Raw genomic sequence first — 25,229 nt, forward strand, 5'->3', positions numbered from 1 at the left:
TCTGAAAAAAAAATCTGGGATAAAGTAAAACATTTCATTTTGATAAAATCTAAATGTTTCATTTTGATACTGACTTTTTAAAATGTTATATTATAAATTATAATCTAAAATAAAGTTTCAAAATGAAGTCATTTTGAAACAAAAAAATTGAAACATTTCGTTCTGATGAGGACCTTTTCAAATGCTTTGTTTCAACTTTTTTTTTTCAAAGTAAAATTTTGCCAAAACTGACGTGCCCATAAGTTTCTATTTTCATGAATCGGCATTTTTCAATGGAAATATGTTCTACTATACTAGGTTTTACACTCCTGAAATCATAGTCAATTCTCAGCATCTAATCCCTGACTAAAAAACAATAGTGTTTCTAAGCTGTACCCCATAAAAGGTCTAATTTGTGAGGCATTCATCTGTGGTTGCCATATAAATTAGATGCAGACCTGGTGCAAAGCATCATGAACAGTGCAAAATGTGCATATAATGCTTCCTCAACATAATTTCAGGAAAGGAATAGAATGCATTATCAGTGGAAAGTGACCATATAATAAGGACAAAGCTGATATGAACAGAAATGGCAAGAGATGGTTGTGATTTTCTGTGTCAGAGATGACAGACGGGCATTGGTTTCAGAATAACAGCCGTGTTAGTTGGTTAGTATCTGATTTTCCAGGAATAGGTAGGCAGCTGATTCCTCTTCCAGTCTGCAGCCAATTTCCCAACCCCAGCTAGAGTGAACAGACTTGGCAATGCAGCCATCATATAAAATCCCTTATTGGTTTGTTTTAAAACGCCATCTCTGTCCCTCAATGGTAGCTTAAACACATGCTAGGTGACAACTTATATGTATTTTTGGCTAGACCTCAGTGTTTGTTGTGCTGTGTATATATATCTTTTTCTCTTTAGCATGTTAGCAACTCATTGTTAACAGAATACTTTGTTTTACTGATAGGGTAAAGTAACCCTAAAACAATGGATTAAAGTTTAGGAGTTTCTACCTTCTGGTCCCATGTTCAATTCAAGCTCATTCTCCCTATTTAGATTCTTGTACAGACTGCCATCTCCATGGTATTCAAGCACTTAGCAAGAGCTTAGCTACAATGATGATGGTATCTGTCCTTCAGTTCTGCAACACCTAAGCATGGATGTACCCATTAATCAACTTTTATAATATTTGATTGTTCTGTTCTTCATGCTCTGGATGCAAAGATGATCACAATGCATAGCTAGAAAGAAAATCCCTCCTCTATAATATTGCAGAACTGGTTCTTACTATTATTTGTATTATAGTAGCTCCTAGGAATCCCAAAAAAGGATTGGTGCTAGGTGCTTTACAGACACATAATAAGGATGTCAATCCCCTTCCCCAGAGAGTTAACAATCTACATGTCAGAAAGGCCACAACTGGTGGATGAAACAGAAATAAATGGGTGGGGGTAAGTTGAGGGATGAGATAATGATACATCAGCTATATCAATATGCCTCTTGTCTAACCAATGCCAAATAAGAATGATTTATCGGCACCAATAGCAGAGCTAGGTTTTCAAATTTAGGAATTAAATTTCAAATTTCAAATTAGTAAATTGTTTTCTAAATTAAATCTTTAGGTAAGAATTTAAAATAGGAAAAGGTAATTTTGTCAGGGCTTTCCCCCCTGTATGGGGCCAGCAAGGGAGAAAGTGTGGAGATCTTGCTTGTTGGAGAAGTGGGCAGGTGGGTGACTGAGGCTGCCATTGGTACCAGAGATAATGCAGGAGTGAATGGCACAATAAACTAGATCTGATAGTAGAAAGTTATGGTGGTATTTTGCCTTCTGAAGTATCTGACACTGCTGGAGGCAGGATACTGGAATGTATAGACCAATCATGTGACCAGGTAAAATTCAGAAATTCTAAGTACTATTCTGAAAATCCAGAAACTCTCTCACATCACTCAAATCCTTGCTAGGACATTTGAGAATTTTGCAATAGGAGAACATAAAAGAGATGCACATTACTTCATTTCTGTAAGGAGTCAACTTAAAGATAAAAAGTTTTTATCTTTTCTAGCACAACAGTGCTTATTAGCCATGAAATATGGATTATTCAAGAAGATTAATGTTTCTTATATAAACTTTAGGTATTTAAAGGATAAGATCAACATCAGTCCACATTCTAGTCTCTCCTTTGAGGATAATCTACATTTAATGTGGGCTTTCTTGTGAAGGGAGGAAAAGCATTACAGAGAGCAACTGTCTGGTTTAATTGCTAAGGAGCAGTCTCAAAATCTTTGCTATCACTAACTACTACAGGGTTCATGACTATATGAATCCTAATATTCTCATCAGGAAAATAATGTGTATTTAATCTGCATACTTAAATAACTGGGCAAATTGGCAGCAATTGGAAGAACGATTGTTATAAATGAGGGAGAGCAGTGCAATAAAATGAATCCCTGTGAAACATTTAAGTTTATCACAGAATAGTATGTGCAACAACCACCATTACTTGGAATGTGTGAGGGGAAAAAAATTAAACTTGCTTGTTTCTAATATAAATTGATGTGTGTTTAGAAATTAGTGGCCTGATCATGGGAGGTGCTGAGTAGCTGCAAATCCTACTGTAGCCCATGGGAGTTGCAGGAGCAGAATATCTTGGAGAATTGGGCCATCTCACTTTCTAGCTACATGAAAGGCACTCTAGAGACATCTCCCTCCTATGCAAGTTAGGAATTCTAGGATGCCACATCATAAAACAAAAACAAGGAGGAGTCCTTGTGGCACCAAGTGGGTACTAATCTACAAAAGCTTATGCCCAAATAAATTTGTTAGTCTCTAAGGTGCCACAAGGACTCCTCCTTGTTTTTGCTGATACAGACTAACACAGCTACCACTCTGAAACCTGTCATTATCTAACAGTACATCTGTAAAATTTATCTGGCCCCTTGGGTTTAAAATTCTGGATTACAGTACATGTTAGTTCTGTGGGGTTTGGGGCTGAGGAAGTCCTGTTTTTATACAAAGTTTAGGGTTTTGAAACCTTGGAAAATAACCAAGAACTAAAGTTTTCGTAAAGCAAGAAAAATATTGTTGGTGAAGATGAAGACCACAATTAACTGGTGCATGAGGACTACTTTGTGCTGCTCCAGTTGCACAAAGCTGGCCTAAAGCCACCTTAGTTGGGTACTAAAAATTCCCCCAATGTGGGCAAGGAGTTGTAGGTAGTATAGAGCTGACATCAGAGCTCCTATGTTGTCCTGCTTCTGGCTGCTAGTGTAAGGCCTCCCTCTCTGGAGGCTGTTGTCAATTGGCATACATACGAGTGCCTGTCAAGTTCCCTTCATTTACACCAAGGACTAGCTTGGTGCCCAAACTTCCCCATGATAGTGGGAAGGGAGAGTTGGTGGAAGAAGGAGACTAAATGCTGGCATGAAAGCCACCTTTGCACACGCTCAGTTCCCTTTTGGATTTGTGATGAACACTCCTGGAGAAGTGGTGTCAAAGAGATTAAGTGTAGGATTATCAAAAGCACTTAGCGTTGGCCTAACAATTTACACTTAGGGTGACTAGACAGCAAGTGTGAAAAATCAGGACAGGGTGGGGGGGTAATAGGTGCCTATGTAAGAAAAAGCTCCAAAAATCGGGACTACTCCTATAAAATCGGGACATCTGGTCACCCTACTTCCACTGAAGTGAATAGCAAAACTCCAATAGACTTCAATGAGAGCAGAGTTAGACCAGAGCACTTAGTTTTTGAAAATCCAATCCACGGAGTGTTGCTCAGTCATAGCAGAAAGAATAATGGATTTGTTCACTGTAAATGGCAACTGAAATAGACTGCATTTGTGTGGGGATTATCATCTCCAATATTGAAGACAACTCTTAAAAGGAGGCTTATCTGGCCCGAAACAAGCCTAGGTTAAAGGTCTACGTTGGTGGTTTGGATGCATTCTGAAGCCCTCACAGATATCATTCAAAATCCTGTCCTTACAGATAAGGAGCAAACACAGGACAAAAAGGAAAAATGGCTTATCTAAAATATTATGGCTGGCTAGTTGAATCTTATCAAAATCCTGATCAGACTCACTTTCTCTTATTTCCTAACAATTTTTAACAAGTCTCAGGAGCTTCTCCAGCACACATCACTGACCAGAAGCAAGACTGGGAGCTCACAAAATTAGACCAAACCCACAACCTCAGAAAAGAGATTGCAGAGCAGAGATTCCACACTGGAAATGTCATGGGTAGGGGTTCTTTCTGGATGATTTGGGAGAGGGTGACGGAGAGAAAGTTGAAGATAGTGAGGATGACAGTTATGCAAACTGACCCATAAAACACTTGGGTTTAGTTTCCAGAAAGGACTAAGGTTCAGACTAGTGGGCAAATTTTACAAAGAGGTTTGGTTTACCCTTTATAAAAGCTAAGTACAGTCTTATTGTAGCTCATGTTTAGGTTTGAAAAGTGAGATTACATTCAGATTTAGAAATCGTTTAAAAGATAGTGATCTCTTAATAGAAGTGCAGCAAAAATTCTCATACAGTAGCTATGAAAAGTAACCAAAGCCAGAATTCCGGTCTTTTACTTTTTGACTTCTGTTGCTAAAATAGATCTAACATTTCAATAAGTTCAGAGACATAGTTTCCCTTTGGGTAGGATAAAAGAAAGTTGGTTACAATGAAGCAAGAAGTGTCAAAAGGGTTCAAAACTCAACCAGCATGATATATAATTGCCTGAGGTACCTGTCAATACGTGCTCCTAATATTCTTAAAAGCTCAAATGAGTGGTGTCATGAAATTGCCATGTTTTTGTGTGTTCTCTTCTAAACAAAAGCAGATCCTGGTTCAGTAAATGTATGGGAAGGCTGCATGTTATGGCTTAGTTCTTCAGCCACGGTGTCAGTGGACACTTTCTAAAAAGGACACCATTATCATACAGAAATTTTTTTTTGTTTGTTTGTTTTTACAAAGAGATCTGCATTACTTTGACTTCTGAACGTCACCTAGCCACATGGTGCATTTGGTATTTGAAATGTTTACATCAGCTCAAAATTCAAGGAAAGCTCCCTAGAGCATTAAACATATCTTCTTCTATGCTATAGCTGGGATCCCAAAGGAGCCTAAGGAAGATAGGTGCCCAACTCCTAATGAATTTAAAGGGCAGTTGGGTACCTACTCTCCTCTGCAAGCCTCAGCCTATGTGTCTTCCTGAGTACACTGTTGGTCCTCATTAAACAACACATAATTAATAGTATGGCCAGTAATGCCATTTGTCAGGAATAATGATTCCAACGAACGGGGTATTCACCCATGAAAGTTCTTGCTCCAATACGTTTGTTAGTCTATAAGGTGGCACAGGACTCTTTGCTGCTTTCACAGATCCAGACTAACATGGCTACCCATCTGATATCTTTTTTCTAGGGCAATCAGATGTTCTGTGTTGTTTACATTATGCTCCAAAGGATCTCATTTATTAGTGTACAGGTGGCCCTAGTATCCACAATAGCCATATCAATCCACTGCTTTATCTGTTCCAGTACTGCAACTTATCTTAGGTCACAGTTGTGCTCATAATGCTTTTAATTAGCTTTACCTATAGGTTGCTGCTTGCGGTAATTTTTCTCATACTGTGGTGTTAGCTATTAATAACATTAGCTGCTGCCTTAGATGTAGTGACCTAATTTCAGAGGTCAATCAAAGCTCAGGTCGTCTACATCTTCGGAATGTGTAAATTATTCTGTTCTCGTTAGTCTTCTACCACTCCAACCAATATGGTATCAGAGTGACTTATGAAGTTAATTTATGTTACTTATGATGGGAATAAATTATGTGATAATTTTTTGTTTTCTATTTCATAAATGATAATAAGTTGCAAGTTGCTTTGCAGGAAAGTAACTTTTACATGTGGATCTTAAAGTAACAAGGTTTGTACTCATTCTCTTTGTGAGAGTGAGTTTCACTATCCTGAGCAGTTTCCAGGAAACTTCCCTAAGAATCTGTCCTTCCTTTACCTCTAGACTGAGATGATTAATTACCTCTCCCACCTTTACTGGCTTTCTCCAATTACACAGTATAGTCTACTTGCAACAGAAATGGAGCCGATAGTTTAATCACATTTTCCTTTTCTAGTCTTTATGTCATAGTTGTCCAAATCCTACTGTTTGATTCATCCACTTCTACCAGGGAGCAAACAGCCAATAAGGTGTTATCCAATTCACTGTATACATTTCAACGGAAAGGTATATCAGGAAATATACAGAAAAATGGGAACCTTGTGCAACTCCTTTCATTTTAAAAAAAACATGTTTGCCACTCAGCTCCTTTCACTTTTCATGCTGACGGTAATACTCCCCTTCTAGCACAACACACACTAACCATATCCCACCTTTAGTTGTGTGAATATAACTACCTTCTCTTGGAAAAGAACCTATCAAGCAGGAAAGTTCAATATGCTAAACAGACACAAAGCAATGATGTGAAAGCTACCAGATCTTAGTCTTTGGCTTAGGAGACATGCGCTTTTGGAAGTGCTGCCCACTACCTAAACCAAATAATCATCATAGAATTCAATACCTCACAAACATTCTGTTTTAGGAAAATGTTACAGCACAGAAAGCAGATCATCTTGATTTCTAGTGTTAGAAATAGATGGCAATTAGCAAGCATCAAAAATCTGCAAATTCACGATAGGCAGGGGTGGCTCCAGGACCCAGCATGCCAAGCACATACCCGGGGCAGCAAGCCACGGAGGGGTGCTCTGCCGGTCGCCATGAGGGCGGCAGGCAGGCTGCCTTCGGCAGCATGCCTGCGGAGGGTCTGCTGGTCCCGCGGCTTCGGCATACCTCCCGCAGGCGCCTGCGGGAGGTTCACCGAAGCCACCGGACCAGCGGACTCTCCGCAGGCAAGCCGCCAAAGGCAGCCTGCCTGCCGTGCTTGGGGCGGCAAAATTCCTAGAGCCGCCCCTGACGATAGGGGAACAGTGAAGTGCTGATCCAGGACTTGCATGTTTGAAGTTGTCATAAAAGTTGTTCATCTGCAGCTGTGGTGCCAGACAATCTCCAGCCAGTATGGATTCTGTTGATGTAAATTTCTTTGTGTTCATGATCAGTTAAATCAATCTTACCACTTCCATGTGGAACAATTTCCCACAAGCAGAGAGGCCATGAATTTTCACTCCACAGCAGTCAGATGGAGTGCATAACCCTACTTGCCTGTTTGTACATCCTGATGTTTGCACAGAGGAGGGACTTCTGCCAAGATTGATACTGTCAGAAACTCAGTGTGATATACGTTAAGTGAGACTGGTTGGCCTTTGACTCTCTAGGCATAGATTACAGAAAGCCTATTAGAGGTTCTGCACACCTTAGCGCGGCCAAGGTAGAATGCCAAAGCTTTGCAAACATCTAAAGTATGAGGTGTTTCCTCAACTTAAGAAGAATGAGATTTGGTTTAAAAAAAAATAATACCGGAAGCTGAACAGATTGGTTTAAGTGAAAAGGTGACAGCAATTTTACCATGAACTTAGGATGTGGTCTGAGAGAATCATTTTCCATGTCAGTACCGAGTCAGAGATTGATTAGGCCTTTCAAATATCTGGATCACCAGAGGGTAAGAGAAAACCAAGAATCTGTCTATTGGTGGGTAAACTGATGAAATGGATGCCAGGTGAGCCCTCACAGAGCTGACTGAATGGCCTAATGACTTCAACTGTAACAAGTAATCCAATATATAGGTGATGTCCATGCAATGTGGTGACAGGTGTTGTTACTGTGCCAAGACAGAAAATCTCTTCCACTTTGCTGCATACGTGGTTCTAGTGAAATCCTTTCTGCTGTTTATCAGGATAGGTTGGACATCTCTGCAGCACAGTTTTCACTAGCATTTAGTCAGAGATTATCCACACAGAAAGACTGAAGAAGAGGTGCAGAGAGGGTCCTTGATTCTGAGGCAAGAGATCGTCTATTGCTAGGGATCTATACTCAGTTACAAAGAGTAAGCAATCCAGGCCACAATCCTGTATTTCCAGCAGAGATCTCGAGACTCCTATAAGAGACTGTCCAGGCCTGCTCGACACTGGCAGGTATAATCGTTTGCAGCAGGCCCTTCTCACAAGACATAAATGATCAGATATGATGATATATAATGATCTAAGAGCAGCAAATACTTAAGCATGTAGGATTTTGCACACACCTAAAGCTATACATATGTTTCAGTGCTTTGCTGGATCATGGTCTTCTGTTGTTCTGATCATGTTTCAGCATCCGAATGGCTGCAAGATGATAAAGAACTAAAAATTGGGGTTGAGAGGAGGGATGAGAAGTGCAGTACTGCTTCAGTGTACACATTTCCTACATCGACAGGGGGGCTCTCCCATTGGCACAGGTAATCCACCTCCGGGAGATGCAGTAGGTAGATCAATGGAAGAATTGTTCCGTTGACCTAGTGTTGTCTACTTGGGGACTTAGGTTGGCTTAACAACGCCAATGCGGTGTGTGCATTTTTCACACCCCTGACCAACGTAGTTAAACCGACCTGGTTTTCTAGCATAGACCACGCCTTAGGCACAAAGCTCATATCGCAGTAACTGTCCAAATACTGTGCATAGCATGACTTCTTCTACAAGACTCTTGATGGGTACTGACACTGTTATCTAAAGTGACCCTCTTTAATTAGTGTAGCATTTTATGTCAGATGAAGAGTAAAGTTGTTCTTGTAGAACAGCTTGATATTTTAATGGATTCTGCTTCATATAAATCTTTGTTCAGCCTGTTTACGGTGTTTATGAATTACAAATAAAAAATTAATTAAACGAAAGACACAATAAAAGAGTGAAGTTGGGGAGAAACTTGAAAACGTGGGGGATTGGTGGTAAGATATGTGGTTGGTCTCTCTCTCTCTCTTCTAGGTCACCAGATTAAATATATCCCATGTCACCAGTGAAAAAGTAATTACCATCCAGTCAATGCCTCCTACATTGCATTAAATGAATTAATGAGTCTCTTTTCAAGTGTCCACATAATAAAAACTACCATCACAACTAGTACGTATTGGTTCCCTTATTAGTAGTCTCAGCAAAGATCAAGGACTAAGTAGGCATAGAGACTAAATTATTCTTTTATGCCTAGGTATATTCTTCCAGTCAGGATTAGGGACACCAGCAGGGCAATGCTGCTTCTTACTTTTAATAGTCTATGGATAAACACAAGAATTCATTCTGCAGGGCTGTCATAAACACTATATTAATTAAAAAATATATTTGAAAAGAGCACAGATGGATGTAAATACACACTTGCAAAACCAGGAATCCTTAGCTAGAAAATCAAATTTTGCTCATTCACAAGGGGTCTAAACTCTAGAGTATTCACTGGTAGAAATAAACATTAATGTCAATAAAAAAATGTCCTGAGAAAACTCTGAATAAATTTTTTGGCAAGATTTCAGGGTTTGGTCCAAATGGAATTGAGGAAATAATAGAAATAAATCACTCTTGAAAATTCAGATTCCCATGCAACACTGACGTTCTGAATTACAGAGATTGCTCCACACAGAGTCCTTTGCTGGGCAAACAGCATGTTTCTAATGCCAAAGGATGCTGTCTATATCTATTTACATACTTGTCTAAACCTATCTGGTATGTTACGGAGTTACATAAACTTCCCCCCCCCCCAGCTGTTCCTTTTAAATCAATAGGAGGAAAAATGAATTCTGTTGTCCTTATCTTCAGTGTTAGTTTCCTCTCCCTTTCTTACTATTCCCTACATGCTCATCATCTTTCAACCTAACATTGTCACACTTCACCTTTTCCAGTGATACATGTGATGCACCTAAACTGATGTATATACCAAATGTTTGCTAGCTCAGTAAGTACCAGACACAGCACTTTCAGAGTATTGTTCTTTGGTCTCCAGTTTGAGAAATGATGCTTATAATTAAATACATAATACACAGTCAAATAAGGCAATAAGTCTTGTTGCTTTGTGTTTTTGACTGTAATCACTGGAGTATGGGTAATTTTCACAAGTGGGAATTTAGCATCAGCAATAATAAACTTTTCTCTTTGTGGAATTACTTAGGTGGTAGCTTTGTGGCACTACATAAAGCACCAGAATGGTCATTATACTTAACATCACTCAAATAGCAGTCACTCAAATAGCAAGAATGAGCAGCACAATCATAATGTTATGAGTCTGGCAGGGAAACCAAAGCAGGGAAACCATCTTTACCCTACAGTGATTACGTATTCTGGAGCAACAAAAATTATACAAGATTATACTGTATCAAGGCCTCAGCTGCACTCAGCTATCATGTGAGATCTCTTAGAGAAGATCTAGACTGAAAAGCTAGATCAACCCAGCTATGTCACTAAGAGGCATGAAAAACCCATATCCCTGAGTGGTGTAATTAAACCAACCTAACCCCCAGTGTAGACAGTGCTAGGTTGACAGAAGAATTTTTCTGTAGACTTAGCTAATGTCTCTTGGGGAGGTGGATTATCTACGCTGAAGTGCTGCAACTACGCTGCTGTAGTGTTTCAAGAGTAGACAAGCCCATAAAGGTCCCTAATTTAAAGGAATGGTATTCACTTTAGTCCCAACATTCCCTATGTTCCACACCAAACTGGCATTTCCTCACTTCTATTGTTGAAAATTACTTTGCTCAAAAATAGAGAATCATGAAGCTGAAGTTAATAGCACTGAAGGAAGGAATCTCACAGCATTTTAAAAGTTTCTCATGTGATTAATTTTTGTGTCCCTAATTTTGGGATTTTATCACGAAGTACATCTCATTTAGGACCTGGCAGGTTGAGCGGTATTATGGGATTAGCTACATAGAATAACTTCATTTTTCATTAGCTTATCTAGGGCCTTATCAGAATTAAATGTTTTTCAATCGGCAAGGACACATTTGTGTTTGATTAATTTTATATCTATGGTTAAGTTAATGGAAAGTAAAACAAGATATAACTGAAACAAACCCCAAAATGAATGGTTTGGGGATTTTTTTTTCTACTTCATAGTCAAAATCCATAAACAGAGAAAATTCTTCCTTTCTAAATTTCTAATTTTGGATATTACCTCTCTCCACTAAATGGTACAGATTCATTCCATGAAGTGGCAGGAACAGAGATCTGTCTGCTAGTCAACTGAGATCTGCTTAAATTTTAACTAACACTTTCAAAGAGGAGAAAAGATGAGTGGCAGTCTCCTTTGTGGAAGTCAAAAAGAATGTAGTCTCAATTTTTAAACACATAAGGAATGTAAGTAAATGAAGCATACAATTATTGCAAGAGTGTGTGGAAACCAGATAATTGTGTTCACAATTATGGTAAAGATAAACCAAATTAATAATTCAGGGACTGATGCTCCTCTGCTCTACAACATTTTACAGCTGTTTAAGAATTCTACCACAAAGCGGTGTAACAGTGGTAAATTGGGCCCCAATGAATTTGCAATACATTTTCAAATGTGTATACTGTGCCTTGAGCCCAGTTTATGAACTTACCAACCTCAGAGTGTTGTTTTTGAAGCAAGTGCCTAAAGAAACTAATTGCTTAGGTATCTCTGAAGAGAAACACACTACTTTTTTATTTGAAACGCAACATCTTTTCTCTCTCCAGTGAGTTCTTAAGATAGTCATTCTTGGCTCCATTATGACTGATTTATACTCTGGTCACTTTGGAAAATGGAACTGACTTTTTTAAGCAACAGAAGGGAAAGAAAGCTACAAACTAACTAGAAGATCTGACTGAAGACTACAATAGTTCTTTTAATGCAGTGAGATTATTTTAGTAATATCAGGACACAAAGGAATCTAGAAAGAAGGGCTTGTGATAATCCGAGTAATGTTCCTCTATAGTATGACACATTCACTGTTGAACAAATTCTGCTGTCAGTTCCATTTCTGCAAACTCAGTGCAGTTTGTCCCAGTATATCAGAGCAAATTTGTATCAGGATGTCCATCTACTGTTCTGTACTTTGCCAGAGCCACATTTCCGTGTTTTGTGAAACTGAGAGAGAGACTTTCGCTGATGAAAATGAAATCTCAGCACCATTTGAGAATTCTTATGTAAAAATCTGCAAAATTCTATTGTCACAAAATGAATGCAGATGATATGAAATCATTGTAAATTAGCTTAATTTTGTGGAGGAAAAAAATCTGGTAAATCAGGACAAATATGGGTCATTTCACCCCCCAAGTTCCTATTTTTGAATCTAAATTGTAGTTTTACTCATCTCTAGTCCTGTCTGAGGAAAAGTTACAAGTTTGTCACTATGGGTCAGTTTTGCGTAGTATTATAACTCCGAACAGCCAGAAAATTCTGCAATTACAAAATAGCCTCCTAACAGTCACCAGGGAATTGTGACAGAAAAAAAAGAAGAAAGAAAAAAAGAAAAAGGGAAAGTAAAGGGAATGTAAAAGAGAAAGACAAAAGTTATGCTCAATAAACATTGAGCCCATTTTATTACCTAGTGAGTATTTACTTGAAGCCAGATTATCCCGCTCCATAGATTCCCATGAGATGAAACCAAAGAGAACAGAAAACTCTATGGGGTTCTTGTCTAAGAAGTCACCCATCAAGTGGGAGAGGTTTGGAGTCCCACAGAGCTGGTACGGGACGAGACCTCCCCCATCTCTGTGATCCTTGTGGTTTCCTGGGGAAAGGACTCCCTCCTCCATTTCCATTGAAAAAATAACATTTTGCCTTAAATTACTGCCCATCTACATGGCACAACTAGACCTTATTTGAGCCTTCAACTGCAGCTGGAAAGTAAAAGAAATTACAGCTACCACTTGACTATCTGTGAGCTAAGCAGGTGATCACTCTGGGAAGCCTGCAGGTCCCTGGTTCAGTTTCTCTATTCTGATGTCCCATGCAGAATCCTCTGCAGCACCCCCTTCTTGAGGAACAGCAGCTGAGGAACTCCCATGAAGAAGTAAAGAAAAGAAGACAGTGCCTTGAAAGTGGCATCTGAGCAGCGTGACTTGCATCTTTGTAGGGGACACTCTACCACATACAGGTACCAAGATTGCAGGAGCGTAGTGAGAACGTTGGACTCACAAACGGTTAAACAACCTGAATGAATGTATAACTATGGGGCTGATTTCAAACCTGCTGAAACTCAACCGACTTCATACTTTTTAGAAGAGTAGTGAAGATTCATTGTCACCTGCCATTCTCACCTCTATTTTTCAGTTGCTGGTATCTTTCTAAAAGAAACTGCTTTAGAGCTGAAATTTTCCATGCTTAGGCTCAAGGCCAAAGGTGCAAATTTTGAGCCAAATGAGTTCAGTTGCTTTTGAGTCATGTGAGATGGATTGGGTGCCTCATACATACCAAATGAAATGTTTGTGTTTGTATAACTACAGAACAGCAGAAATTTCAATTTTCTCAGTGTCCTTGCCGAGGAAGGAAAACCATTCAAGACTGAATAAAATTGCTCAGTATTTTTCAGGTTATGAATATTTAAAACTAGAAACACTGTGTACGCAAGTTTTAGCACTTTTCTATTTATTTATAATCATCTTTGAGTGATTTGGAATGTTGGGCATGCTCAGATAAAAGTGCATCTGTTGAGGGCTCCACAGAAAGAATACACTTCACTAAGGGTTTTTATTTTAAAAAAGCATCAGAGAAGCTAAATGTAACATATAAATAAATATTGGTAATATAGTAATATGAAGCCAGACAAATTAGATTACAACTTTTGCATTTTCTACTGCAAAGTTAACTCTACTACATTCCACGTAGATTAGAAATATTAACTTTTTAAATTTCCTCATTTTTTGTGCTTGCTTTAGCTACATTAAGATTGCACAAATGTTTGATTTACATTTAATTAACAAGAAAGTAAGGTGAATTATTGGGCATTCCACTGCCATCCTCATTCATATAAAGAGGTTTCTTTCCATTCAGAAAGTTCAAGACTCTTTACATGGCACAGCTTCAGATTAGTTCATCAGTCTGTTTGACTTTATCTAATTGTTACATAGTTACTGTAACAAAGCATAATATTTCAAAACGGTGAGAATGGTTTTTGTCACGATTTCCATAGACTGTAATGAGAGCAGCATAGCTAAAACCTCATACAGTGTTTTGAAAATGAAAATGTACTGCTTCGTATTCACAGATTAAAATATGTGCCATGTGAGTGAAGAGCACATTTTGGGGATGTGTGCAAGGCTATGTAAAAGACGGTTACTCACCTTTGTACTGTTGTTCTTCGAGATGTGTTGCTCATATCCATTCCAGTTAGGTGTGCGCGCGCTGCGTGCACATTCGTTGGAAGACTTTTTTACCCTAGCAACACTCAGTGGGTTGGCTGGGCGCCCCCTGGAGTGGCACCGCTATGGCACTGGATATATACCCCAGCCGACCCAGCCACCCTTCAGTTCCTTCTTGCCGGCTACTCCGACAGTGGGGAAGGAGGGTGGGTTTGGAATGGATATGAGAAACACATCTCGAACAACAACAGTTACAAAGGTGAGTAACCGTCTTTTCTTCTTCGAGTGATTGCTCATATCCATTCCAGTTAGGTGATTCCCAAGCCTTACCTAGGCGGAGGGGTCGGAGTGAGATGTGGCAGAGTGCACTGTTGGACCGGAGCATAGTGCAAAGCAAAGATGTGGACCAAGGACCAGGTAGCTGCGCGACATATCTCCTGGATTGGTACATGGGCAAGGAAGGCGACTGATGAAACCTGAGCTCTGGTAGAATGTGCAGTGAGATGGCCCGAGGGAACATGAGCCAGGTCATAGCATGTGCGTATGCACACCGTCAGCCAAGAGGAGATCCTCTGGGAGGAGACAGGTAGGCCTTTCATCCGGTCAGCCACTGCAACGAAGAGTTGGGGGGATTTTCAGAAGGGCTTCGTCCGATCGATATAAAAGCGAGCACCCTATGGACATCTAAGGAGTGCAACTGCTGTTCCTGTCGAGATGAGTGAGGCTTCGGGAAGAAGACCGGAAGGAAGATGTCCTGATTGGTATGGAAGGCCGACACCACCTTAGRGAGGAACACCAGATGTGGTCGCAACTGTACCTTGTCCTTGTGAAAGACAGTATACGGTGGGTCCACCGTAAGCGCTCGAAGTTCGGAGACCGGTCTGGCTGATGTAATGGCTACTAGAAAAACTGTCTTCCAGGACAGGTATAGTAGTGAGCAAGTTGCCAATGGCTCGAATGGCGGAAGCATAAGCCTGCTTAGGATTAGGTTGAGGTCCCAGGTAGGGGCAGGGCGGCGTACTTGGGGGTAGAGGCGCTCCAGGCCCTTGAGAAATCTAGTAACTAAAGGGTGGGAAAACACAGAGCGGCCACCCTCTCCTGGATGGAATGTGGAGATAGCCGCCAAGTGCACCCTCAGAGAAGATATCGCCAGGCCCTGCTGCTTAAGGGACCAGAAGTAGTCCAAGATAGCGGGGATTGAGACCTGAGAGGGAGTAGTATTCTGCGTTTCACACCAGCAGGAGAAACATTTCCACTTGGACAGATATGTTGACCGAGTGGAAGACTTTCTGCTACTCAGGTGTATATGTTGTACCGGAGCGGAGCAGCGTAACTCAGACCTGTTTAGCCACGCAGGAGCCATGCCTTGAGGTGAAGGGCCTGCAGGTCCGGGTGGCGAAGATTGCCGTGGTCCTGCGTTATGAGGTCCGGGTGGAGAGGGAGGGTAATTGGGCTGGCTATGGACAGGTTGAGCAGTGTGTTGTACCAGTGCTGTCTGGGCCACGCTGGTGTGATCATGATTAGGTGCACTCTGTCCCTGCGGAGTTTTATCAGGACCTTGTGAACCAGCGGGAACGGTGGGAAGGCATAGAGCAGCCGGTGCTTCCACGACATGAGGAATGCATCCGAGATTGATCCCGATGAAAGACCCTGGAAGGAGCAGAACGCTTGGCATTTCCTGTTTGTGTGAGAGGAGAACAAGTATATGTGGGGAAAGCCCCACTTCTGGGAGACCGAATGAATAACATCTGGTCTTATTGACCATTCGTGACAGAGGAAGGATCTGCTCAGCTGATCCACTAGAATGTTCCAAACCCCTGGGAGAAAAGACGCTACCAGGTCTATCAAGTGGGCTATGCAGAATTCCCAGAGTCGGATGGTCTCCTGACAGAGGGGGAAAGATCGAGTTCCTCCCTGTTTGTTGATATAATACATGGCCGTTGTGTTGTCCGTAAACACTGAGACACAACAGCCATGGAGATGCTGCTGGAATGTCTGGCACGCCAGGCGGACAGCTCTTAGCTCTTGGACATTTATGTGAAGCGTCAGCTCCTGCGATGACCAAAGGCCCTGGGTACGAAGGTGTCCGAGGTGAGCCCCCCATTAGAGAGATGACGCGTCCATCGTCAGGGACAGTGAGGGTTGTGGCGGATGGAATGGTAATCCTGCACATACCAGGGAGGGGGCTAGCCACCAGTCAAGGGAGCGTAGGGTGCTCAGTGGGATGGTGACTATTGTGTCTATTGGGTCCCTGTCCGGATGGTAGACCGAATTGAGCCACGTTTGGAGGGGTCGGAGGCGGAGCCTGGCATATTTGGTCACATAAGTACAGGCAGCCATATGACCCAGGAGACCGAGACAGGTGCAAGCCGAGGTCGTCGGAAAGTTCTGCAGACCTCGAATGATCGTTGCCATTGCCTGGAATCGCGGCTGCAGTAGGTAGGCCTTGGCTAGGTTGGAGTCCAGGGTAGCTCTTATGAAGTCTAGCCTTTGTGTGGGGACCAGTGTAGATTTCTCCGCATTGAGCATCAGGCCCAAGCTTGTGAATAGGTCCCTGACAATGCCTATATGCTGCCTGACCTGTGTCTCGGAGGTCCCTCTGATAAGCCAGTCATCCAGATATGGGAATACGTGTATCCAACATCGGCAGAGGTGTGCAGCGACTATGGCCATACACTTTGTAAACACCCTTGGGGCAGTGGAGAGGCCAAAGGGGAGGACCGTAAATTGGAAGTGCTGGTGGTTGGCTACAAAGCTAAGATACCTCCTGTGTGGAGGAAAAATGGCGATGTGAAAGTATGCGTCCTTCATATTGAGGGCAGCATACCAGTTTCCAGGATCCAAGGACGGGATAATGGTCCCCAGGGAAACCATGCGGAACTTCAACTTTATCATGAACTTGTTGAGGCCTCGCAGGTCTAGGATGGGCCTGAGGCCACCTTTTGACTTGGGGATCAGAAAGTAATGGGAGTAAAACCCTTTGCCCTTTTCATCTTGTGGAACCTCCTCTATTGCTCCTATAGCAAGGAGCGTCTGCACCTCTTGTAGGAGGAATTGCTCGTGAGAAGGGTCCCTGAAGAGGGACTGGGTTGGAGGGTGGGAAGGTGGGGATGAAACAAATTGGAGGTGGTATCCTTGTTTCACCGTGCGTAGGACCCAGAGGTCTGAAGTCAATTAGGACTACGCCAGGAGGAAGTAGGAGAGGCGGTTGGAGAAGGGAGGAAAAGGATCCTGTCCTGAAACTGGTACGCCATCCTCAGGCGTACCTTCACAAGGCAGACTTAGGTCCTTCTGGTGGTTTTGAGGGGCCATCGTTTTGGCCCCCTTGGGGTCCGGACTGGCGTCTACGGCCACCCCACCCGCGCCGTTTGCTAAAGTCTTGCCTGTGTCTAGGCACAAAGTACGGGCAGTGAGTCTGGGGATGGAAAGGTTTGCATTGGGTCACAGGTGTATGCATGCCCAAAGAACGCATGATGACCCTGTTGTCTTTCAAGCATTGTAGCCTGGGGTCAGTCTTCTTCGAGAACAGACCCTTACCATCAAAGGGTAAGTCCTGGATGGTACACTGTAACTCAGGCGGGAGGTTGGAAACCTGTAGCCATGAGATGGGTCTCATGGTGATATCGGAGGCCAGAGTTCTGGCTGCTGAGTTGGCCGCATCTAGAGAAGCCTGGAGGGAGGTTCTGGCCACCTTTTTCCCTTCCTCTAGGAATGCAGCGAATTCCTGGCGGGAGTCCGGGGGGAGTAGTTCTGTAAATCTACCCACCTCTGCCCAGGTATTGTAGCTATAACGGCTCAGTAGAGCCTGCTGATTTGCCACTTGGAGCTGTAGGACGCCTGCCGAATACACCTTGCGGCCAAGTAGGTCCGTTCACCTAGCCTCCTTTGACTTTGGGGCTGGCGCCTGTTGGCCATGGTGCTCCCTCTGATTGGACAACTAGTGAGGAGGGAGGTGGGTGGACATATAGATACTCGTACCCCCAAGAGGGTACCATGTATTTACGCTCAACCCCCTTTGCCGTAGGGGGGATGGAGGCTGGGGACTGCCATAAGGTGTCTGCATTGGCCTGGATGGTCCTGATAAAGGGAAAAGCCACCCTAGTGGGGGTATCTGCCGACAGGATGCTCACTACAGGGTCATCGACCTCCGGGACCTCCTCCACCTGGAGTTCATGTTGAGTGCTGCTCTCCTGAGGATGTCCTGATGGGCTCTTAGGTCTATTGGAGGTGGACCCGAGGAGGAAGTCCCTGCCACTGCCTCATCTGGAGAGGAAGAGGATGAAATGCCAGGGACAAGCGGGTCCTGTATGGCCTCTTGCTCATGTGCCGGTTCCTGCTCCAGCGGCACCAGGGAACCGGGTGGGTGGACTAGTGGCTCCTCCGTCCTGGGTGGAGGAGGACGGCTAACTGTGGCCTCTGGTGCTCGGTGCTCTGATGAAGCAGAGCGGGCCGGAACTAGCAGAGGACCTTGGGCCTGGTGGTATGCCCAAGGTGTCCAAAAGGACCACTGCTGAGGTACTGGGTCCTGAGATCAGGCTTCTTGAAACACTCCGGTGGGCACATCTGAATCGTGGTCTTGGCCATAGCAGCTGTCTGTGTGGGAGGACACTGACATATGTCTGGATGGCCATGGAGGAGCGGAGAAGCCTTGTGCAGATGTTCCAACGGACCTCACTACCCTACGTATCAGGGACCAGTCCCGGGACGTATATCAGTACCGGGATCGAGAGCGGGACCTATGACCAGATCGGTGCCGGGAGGTAGACCAAGATCTCGAATCCCGGTGTCGTGAATGGCTTTGGGAGGCACGGTGCCTGGAGCAGTGCTGAGAACTGGAGCAGCGCTGCGGGTAGTGAACCGGTGAATGAGAGTCCAACCGGTGCTGCGAGTCTGACCGGTGCCGTGTAGTAGAACGGTGCTGGGACTGCGAGCGGCGTCGAGAGCGGGAGTGTCGTCTGGACCTGAAGCGTCTGCGGGACCACGATTGTGAGCGGTGCCGGTCCGCTGCGCCGATAGAGGGTGGTCTAATCAAGGTCGGCTTGCCTATGGATTGTATTACCCTCACCGGCAGTGCCGAGGGTAGAGGCAGTGCTGAGTCTGTCAAGGCGATCAGGTCCCTCGCCGCTGAGAACGTCTCTGGCGTGGACGGCATGGTGAGCTCTACTGCGGCACGCACCAGGGAGCTAACACGTGCTGGACTCGACGGCCCTTGTGGGACTGGAATCGATGGTGCCGATTTAGTCGGTGCCGCAGCGGGTGTCGGAGCTGGGTGATCCGACCGAGGCATACTTTCTGGCTGCGGTGTGGGCGGTGCCAAAGCAGCAGGAGTCTTGGCCTTCCTCAACCTCGGGGAGATGGAGCATCGTGGAGCCGACTTCGGCGCCGGTGACGTCCGGTGCCGAGAATCTTTGGGTGTATCGGTGCAGTCCGGTGCCACGCAGGTGCTTCTGCTCACCGACTGACGAGCGCTCAGTGCCGAAGGTGGAGGGGTGAGAGCCGCCTCCATGAGGAACTGTTTAAGCCTGATGTCCCGCTCCTTTTTTGTTCGCGGCTTGAAAGCCTTGCAAATGGGGCACTTAGCTGTCAAGTGCGATTCCCTGAGGCACTTCAAACAGGAGTCGTGCGGATCACCTGTCAGCATCGGCCTGTGGCAGGCCGAGCACGGTTTGAAACCCGGTGAGCCGGGCATGGGCTCCGGCACCGGGTGCGAGGAAGGGGCTACTCCCCGAACCCCGCTAACTATTACTAAACTAACTATGCTATCAGGAAGAAACATATAACGATATATATATAAAAGAATAATAACTATATACATGATAACAAACGAGAAACTACGAGTAGCTAGGAGAGTAGAGCTCAGCTAAGCCGCACTCCACTGTTCCAATGACGACACGGACGGTAAGAAGGAACTGAAGGGTGGCTGGGTCGGCTGGAGTATATATCCGGTGCCATGGCGGCGCCACTCCAGGGGGTGCCCAGCCGACCCACCAAGTGTTGCTAGGGTAAAAAAGTCATCCGACGAACGTGCACGCGGCACGCACACACCTAACTGGAATGGATATAAGCAATCACTCGAAGAAGAACTTACATTATCTGTGAAAACAACACCATGAGTAATAACTGAAATTGAAGTTTTGGCTACTAACTTAACAGGCAAAATTCTTGTTTTCCTTACTCATGCTAATAGATCAATGAAAGTTGATGGAATTATTTGTGTGAGTAAGATAAGGAGGATTTGGCTCAAAGTACCTTCTGTTTTCTTACTAGGATCACTAGATGCCTCACTAATAGCACTGGGACTCAGAATTTTACAGCTATTTTCTTTTTGATTAACACTGCTTGAATTAATTCAAATGAAGTGCATTTAGTAGTTCCATTAGCTAACATTTCATTTTATCATCAGTAGATCTTTTCATCTTTCAATCATGTCATAAATGGGAAAGGCTTAGCTATAAACAGATTGAACTGTTAGAACTTTATAAAAGATAAAATATGTTCACTTACTGCCCTGATGCTTTCAAAGTGTCCGCCTTCCTTCTCAAAATCAATTGGCTGCCCATTCAAAGTCCAGCAGAAAGTGACATCTAGTGTGTTGTCATGAATGGCTTTGCAACTGAGGACAATGCTTTCTCCAACGGTTAACTCAGTCCTCTTGGGAGTCAGGTCTATCCGTGTTGGTTCTTGAAAACAGAGAAGAATTATTAATAATTAAATGCAGGTCTTGTGATATTCCAACATCAATTTAACATTTGCCTGAATTCTATTTAATTCTAAAAGCCTTGTCAGCCTGCTGGGATGAAATTTTTTTGTTTCTGAGTACATAGGGTCAAATACTGCACTGTGGTATGTAGGTCCACAGTGGGAAGGGAGCAAAGACCGGGGAGAGAGACAGCAATAATCTCATCTTCATGAAAGCAACAGGGCACTATCTCAACTAGTCGCCACAGGGAATGTTGTGAAGGGAGACCCGCTACCACACTGGCTGGTGGATTGTCCTCAAGAAATGGTGTTGCCAACTTTCATAATTTCCTCATGAGCCTCACAATATTATTATTTTTTAAGCACCAGCTCCTGGAATCTTGTGATTATACAACAATCTCAGCTTTCATTTTAAAAAAAAGAGTATATTTCTAGCTCTCATGTTTGCAGGGAAAATTTTGAAAACCTGAACCCTAAAGATTCAAATACCAGAAAACAAATAAAATGATATAGTGGGTTTTATTCATGATTTGTATATGCTTGGCATTGATGATAATACTGGGAATGAAGTCCTCTAGGCAGAAGGCCTGTCCAAATGCACTACAAGAGCTAGTCAGTATGAAGGGGACAGCAGTATGTACTGGCAAGGGGCATATACTCTTCTCTTTTAGAGAACAGCAACCTGGGACCAATAGTACAACCTGTGGCCCTGCTTTAAGCCATCATCCCCGGCAACTTTAGGGCTTGAGCCATCAAGGTGCAGAGCGCTCCAGTCCTAAAAGTCACGATAAATACTCACATACCTGAATATGTGCTTAAAAACTTTTCTGGATTGGGCACAGAGCACTCAGCAACTTGCAGGACTGAGCCTCTCCTACTGGGTGAATTGAATCACCAGCACCATTCTGCTCCTTCACACTCAAGTGTAAGCTCAGTGCAGTTCAGGATCTGGTTCTTTGTAATGGTCAAGTTTGAACTACTTTCCGTGGATAGCCAGAGATTCAGTTTCTACAGTTATGTGTCAATAACATACAGTTGCTGCCCACTGGAAGGTATCTCTCATGTATCTTTTGAAAATGCCCTCTGAACTGTCTATTATTCATTGCTGATTTATAATTCCGAGTGAAGTGCTGTGTAAATTTAAGATGACTGATCTCTTATCAATAAACTAGACATCACTTGTCTAAATACCAACCCAGTGGCTGGGAAACTAGTTGTAACTGAGTAGTTAGAAAACAGGTAATGATCTGCTGGGTTTCTAACCTAGCCATTTCTTTTTAGGATTTCTGTCATTAAAAATAGGATTTTATTGCTATACTTTATTCACTGTGTGCATACAGAAAGGATAATTATTTTTGGCAGCTAGCATGTCTAAAAGCCAAAGATATATACTTCCTTATTTTTCTCTGTTTTCTTTTACATACAGAATTAATTTAATAATTTGGAAGGATTTAATTTATGTACTAGTTTTTCTGACACATACGTATTATAAAACATTATGAGCATGTATTAACAGAGGGGAAGCAACTGTTGGCACAATCTTTGGTAAACTCTCTGGGGGCAGGTACTGTCTTTTTGTTCTGTGTCTATGCAGCACCTAGAACAATGGGGTCTTGGTCCATAACTGGGGCTCCTGGAGTTATTACTGTACAAATAATCAATCAAAATAAATAATAATAATTAATAACTAATCGGTGTGGTTTTCCATACCTTTAACCAATACTGAGGCTACAGTTTCTGCAGAACCAAACACATTTTCTCCTTGGCATAAGTACCTTCCTTCGTCAGATTTGGAAGCATTCAGGATTTGTAGGCTCCCATCTGGAAGAACAGTTATCCTGAAAATTATAAAAAATGTTTGTATCCTGTAACAGAATGTACCAGCTATCTCAAAATAGGCAGATTCCATGATGTTATCTTTTAGGACTAACAAACAGGATTAAGCATTGCTGCCATTGTGTGCAAGGATGATCAATGAATCCTCCTCTCTCTCAGGAAAGGATGCAATAAACCTATTTTATTCCCTCTGCCTCCTTAACTCAAAATAGGCTCTGGGAGGAATCAGTGGATTAGCTCTGCTTTGACATTTAATGATGGTGAATTTTAATTGTATTTTTGTAAAAAAATATGATCCTTGATACTTTGTCTTTAAACTTTGGCTACTACATTAGTGCCGAGTGATATTTCAATTTTAAGCACAAGCTATTCCACCTGAAACTAACAGTGACCTTAAAAACCAAATCTAAGAATTATGACGGGTAAAAAGTAGAGTATGACAGGGAAAGAACATAAAATTAATTGTATGTGGCCAAAATATGATTTATAGCACTTGCTCTACACGATGCAGGACAGGGATAGAAATGAGTTCTGGTGACTTCTGTTTACCCTTTATTCCCCGGAGTATTGTGTGGGCTTGATTCTATAATCTCTGTGAGTAACTTCACTGAAGTCACAGGGAATTAATGAGAAACGTGCAAAACCACACCCTCTGTGTTGCATGGCTGAAATTTTAGCCTTGTCAAAACTGTACTAGAAAGAGACATTTGGATTTGAAAAGGTGGAAAATAAAACACTGTTGCCATTTTTAATATTCCAAAATTTAAAATTATGTTCTCCTTCTGTGATCTCCTATTCAAGTTTTATTACCTTTTTCATTTTTTAAGTAAAACTTATTGGACGAGATTCACCCATGTGATATGAGGTCAGTGCAAGACCTACATACCGCTTAATTCCTATTATGAGAGTATTAGTGGGAATTAATTGGTGTATCAGTCTTGCACTGGTTCTCTGCATAGGGGAAAATTTCACCCACTGTAGATTGTTGTTATATAAATCTCTAGTGCTCCTCTCTGCCTACATGCAAGGAGAGTTTGCACTCATGCATTCTAGCCAGTGGTGGCAGGAGAAAGGAAAATGCATCTGTGGACACCTCTTCCTATTTCCCAGTCCTACAAAAGTTTCAGTGTGTTTGCAAGTGCTCTGTGGGATTCTGCTCATTTGAAGAGGGCAGAAGTTAGATGATTTTCTTTACCAGATTGTTCCTCCATCACGAACAGCAGAGTACATTACTGCAGAGACAGCCTACCATAACTTACATTGCTTGATCTTCCATGCTGTGGACATTCAAGGAGCAATTATAGTGAAACCCTGTTATAATGCAATGTTTGGGGTCCAAAAACTTCCATCATGCTAAATGTGGAGTCGCGGTATAGCGGGGTTTCAAATCAGTCAGTTTGTCAGTGGTCTCCAATGTGGTGCATTGATGTGGTTTGCCTAGTGCCCCTAGTGCCTAGTGCCCAGCAGGGGAGAGGATCCGCGGCCCCTCGCCTGCCGAGCACAGAGAACTCTGAGGCTGCAGGCGCCATGCTCTCTGGCCAGGTCTACACTGCGACTTTAAATCGGTTTAATGGCCGATATACCGATTTAACGCTGTATCCGTTCACACGACGTCGTCATTAATATCGAGTTAAACGGCTCCTTACGATCGATTTTCGGACTCCTCCAAATGAGAGGAGTTGCGCTAAATCTGTAGTTGGAACTCGGCATTAGGGTATCTGTGGACGGAAACGCCGTTATTGGCCTCACGGGCGGATCCCAGCAGTGCAGCAACTGACCGCTGGCACACATCTGAACTCTGGATGCGCGGCAGGTAAACAGAGAGCCCCGCGAACTTTTGAATTACCATTCTGCTTGCCCAGCAGGAGCTCTTGATCAGCACGGCTGGCGTGCGTTTGAAATCGAGAAGAGCTCCAGCATAGACCGTACGGAGATACTAGGTCTGTCGCTGTATGGGGAGACATCTGTGTATCCAGCTCTGTACCGACCCGTAATGGCCAGCGTTGAATAACACTCAGGATACACAGCAGCTGTGTGACAAGCGTAACGGGAAGCCAGAGACTCAAATGGAGCTTATGAAGGGAGGAGGGGTATGAGGACTCCAGCTTCCCACAGTCACACGCAGTCTCTGAATTATTTGCATTCTTGGCGAAGCTCCCATTGTCTGTGGTTCAACACAGTGTCTGGCGTGGTTCACGGAACAGCTCCTAGTTTATTTCCCCCACACCACGTGAAAAAAAAAGGGAAGATTGCTGTGCTATGGCGTTTGCTCATGCACTCCGCGAAAAAGGCGCCAAGGGTTGTCTGCTGCCTTCACAAGAGGGTGAGGCTGTACCCAGCACCACCGGGGCAGGTTTTTGCCCCATCAGGCACTGTGCTCTCAACACGAAGTGGGAACTATGGTAGCTGAGGAACAGCTACCCACGTGCACCGCTGCTGATACATCGATTGGTAGCTTTGGACCATGGACGCAAACAATCGATTTCGGGATCCCACTGTGGAC

At 43.2% G+C, this 25,229-nt stretch overlaps 1 protein-coding gene and 1 long non-coding RNA gene across 2 annotated transcripts in view; one reads left to right on the plus strand and one right to left on the minus strand.

The window, feature by feature from the left end:
• The window catches only part of LOC142046123 (uncharacterized), a 771,893-nt gene that overhangs the window by 216,301 nt on the left and 530,363 nt on the right, over positions 1 to 25,229 (plus strand). The gene's annotated exons all lie outside the window — the stretch shown is intronic.
• CNTN5 (contactin 5) overlaps positions 1 to 25,229 on the minus strand; it is a 1,078,547-nt gene that overhangs the window by 87,041 nt on the left and 966,277 nt on the right. Inside the window, exons 14-15 of the mRNA XM_075061721.1 lie at positions 22,601 to 22,728; positions 20,696 to 20,871 (exon numbers count right to left, since the gene is read on the minus strand). Coding sequence (XP_074917822.1) covers positions 20,696 to 20,871; positions 22,601 to 22,728 — 304 coding nt within the window. The remainder of the gene's footprint in view (positions 1 to 20,695; positions 20,872 to 22,600; positions 22,729 to 25,229) is intronic.

Source organism: Chelonoidis abingdonii, chromosome 1 (assembly GCF_003597395.2).
Source record: "Chelonoidis abingdonii isolate Lonesome George chromosome 1, CheloAbing_2.0, whole genome shotgun sequence".
In the NCBI taxonomy this organism is placed as follows: domain Eukaryota; kingdom Metazoa; phylum Chordata; order Testudines; family Testudinidae; genus Chelonoidis; species Chelonoidis abingdonii.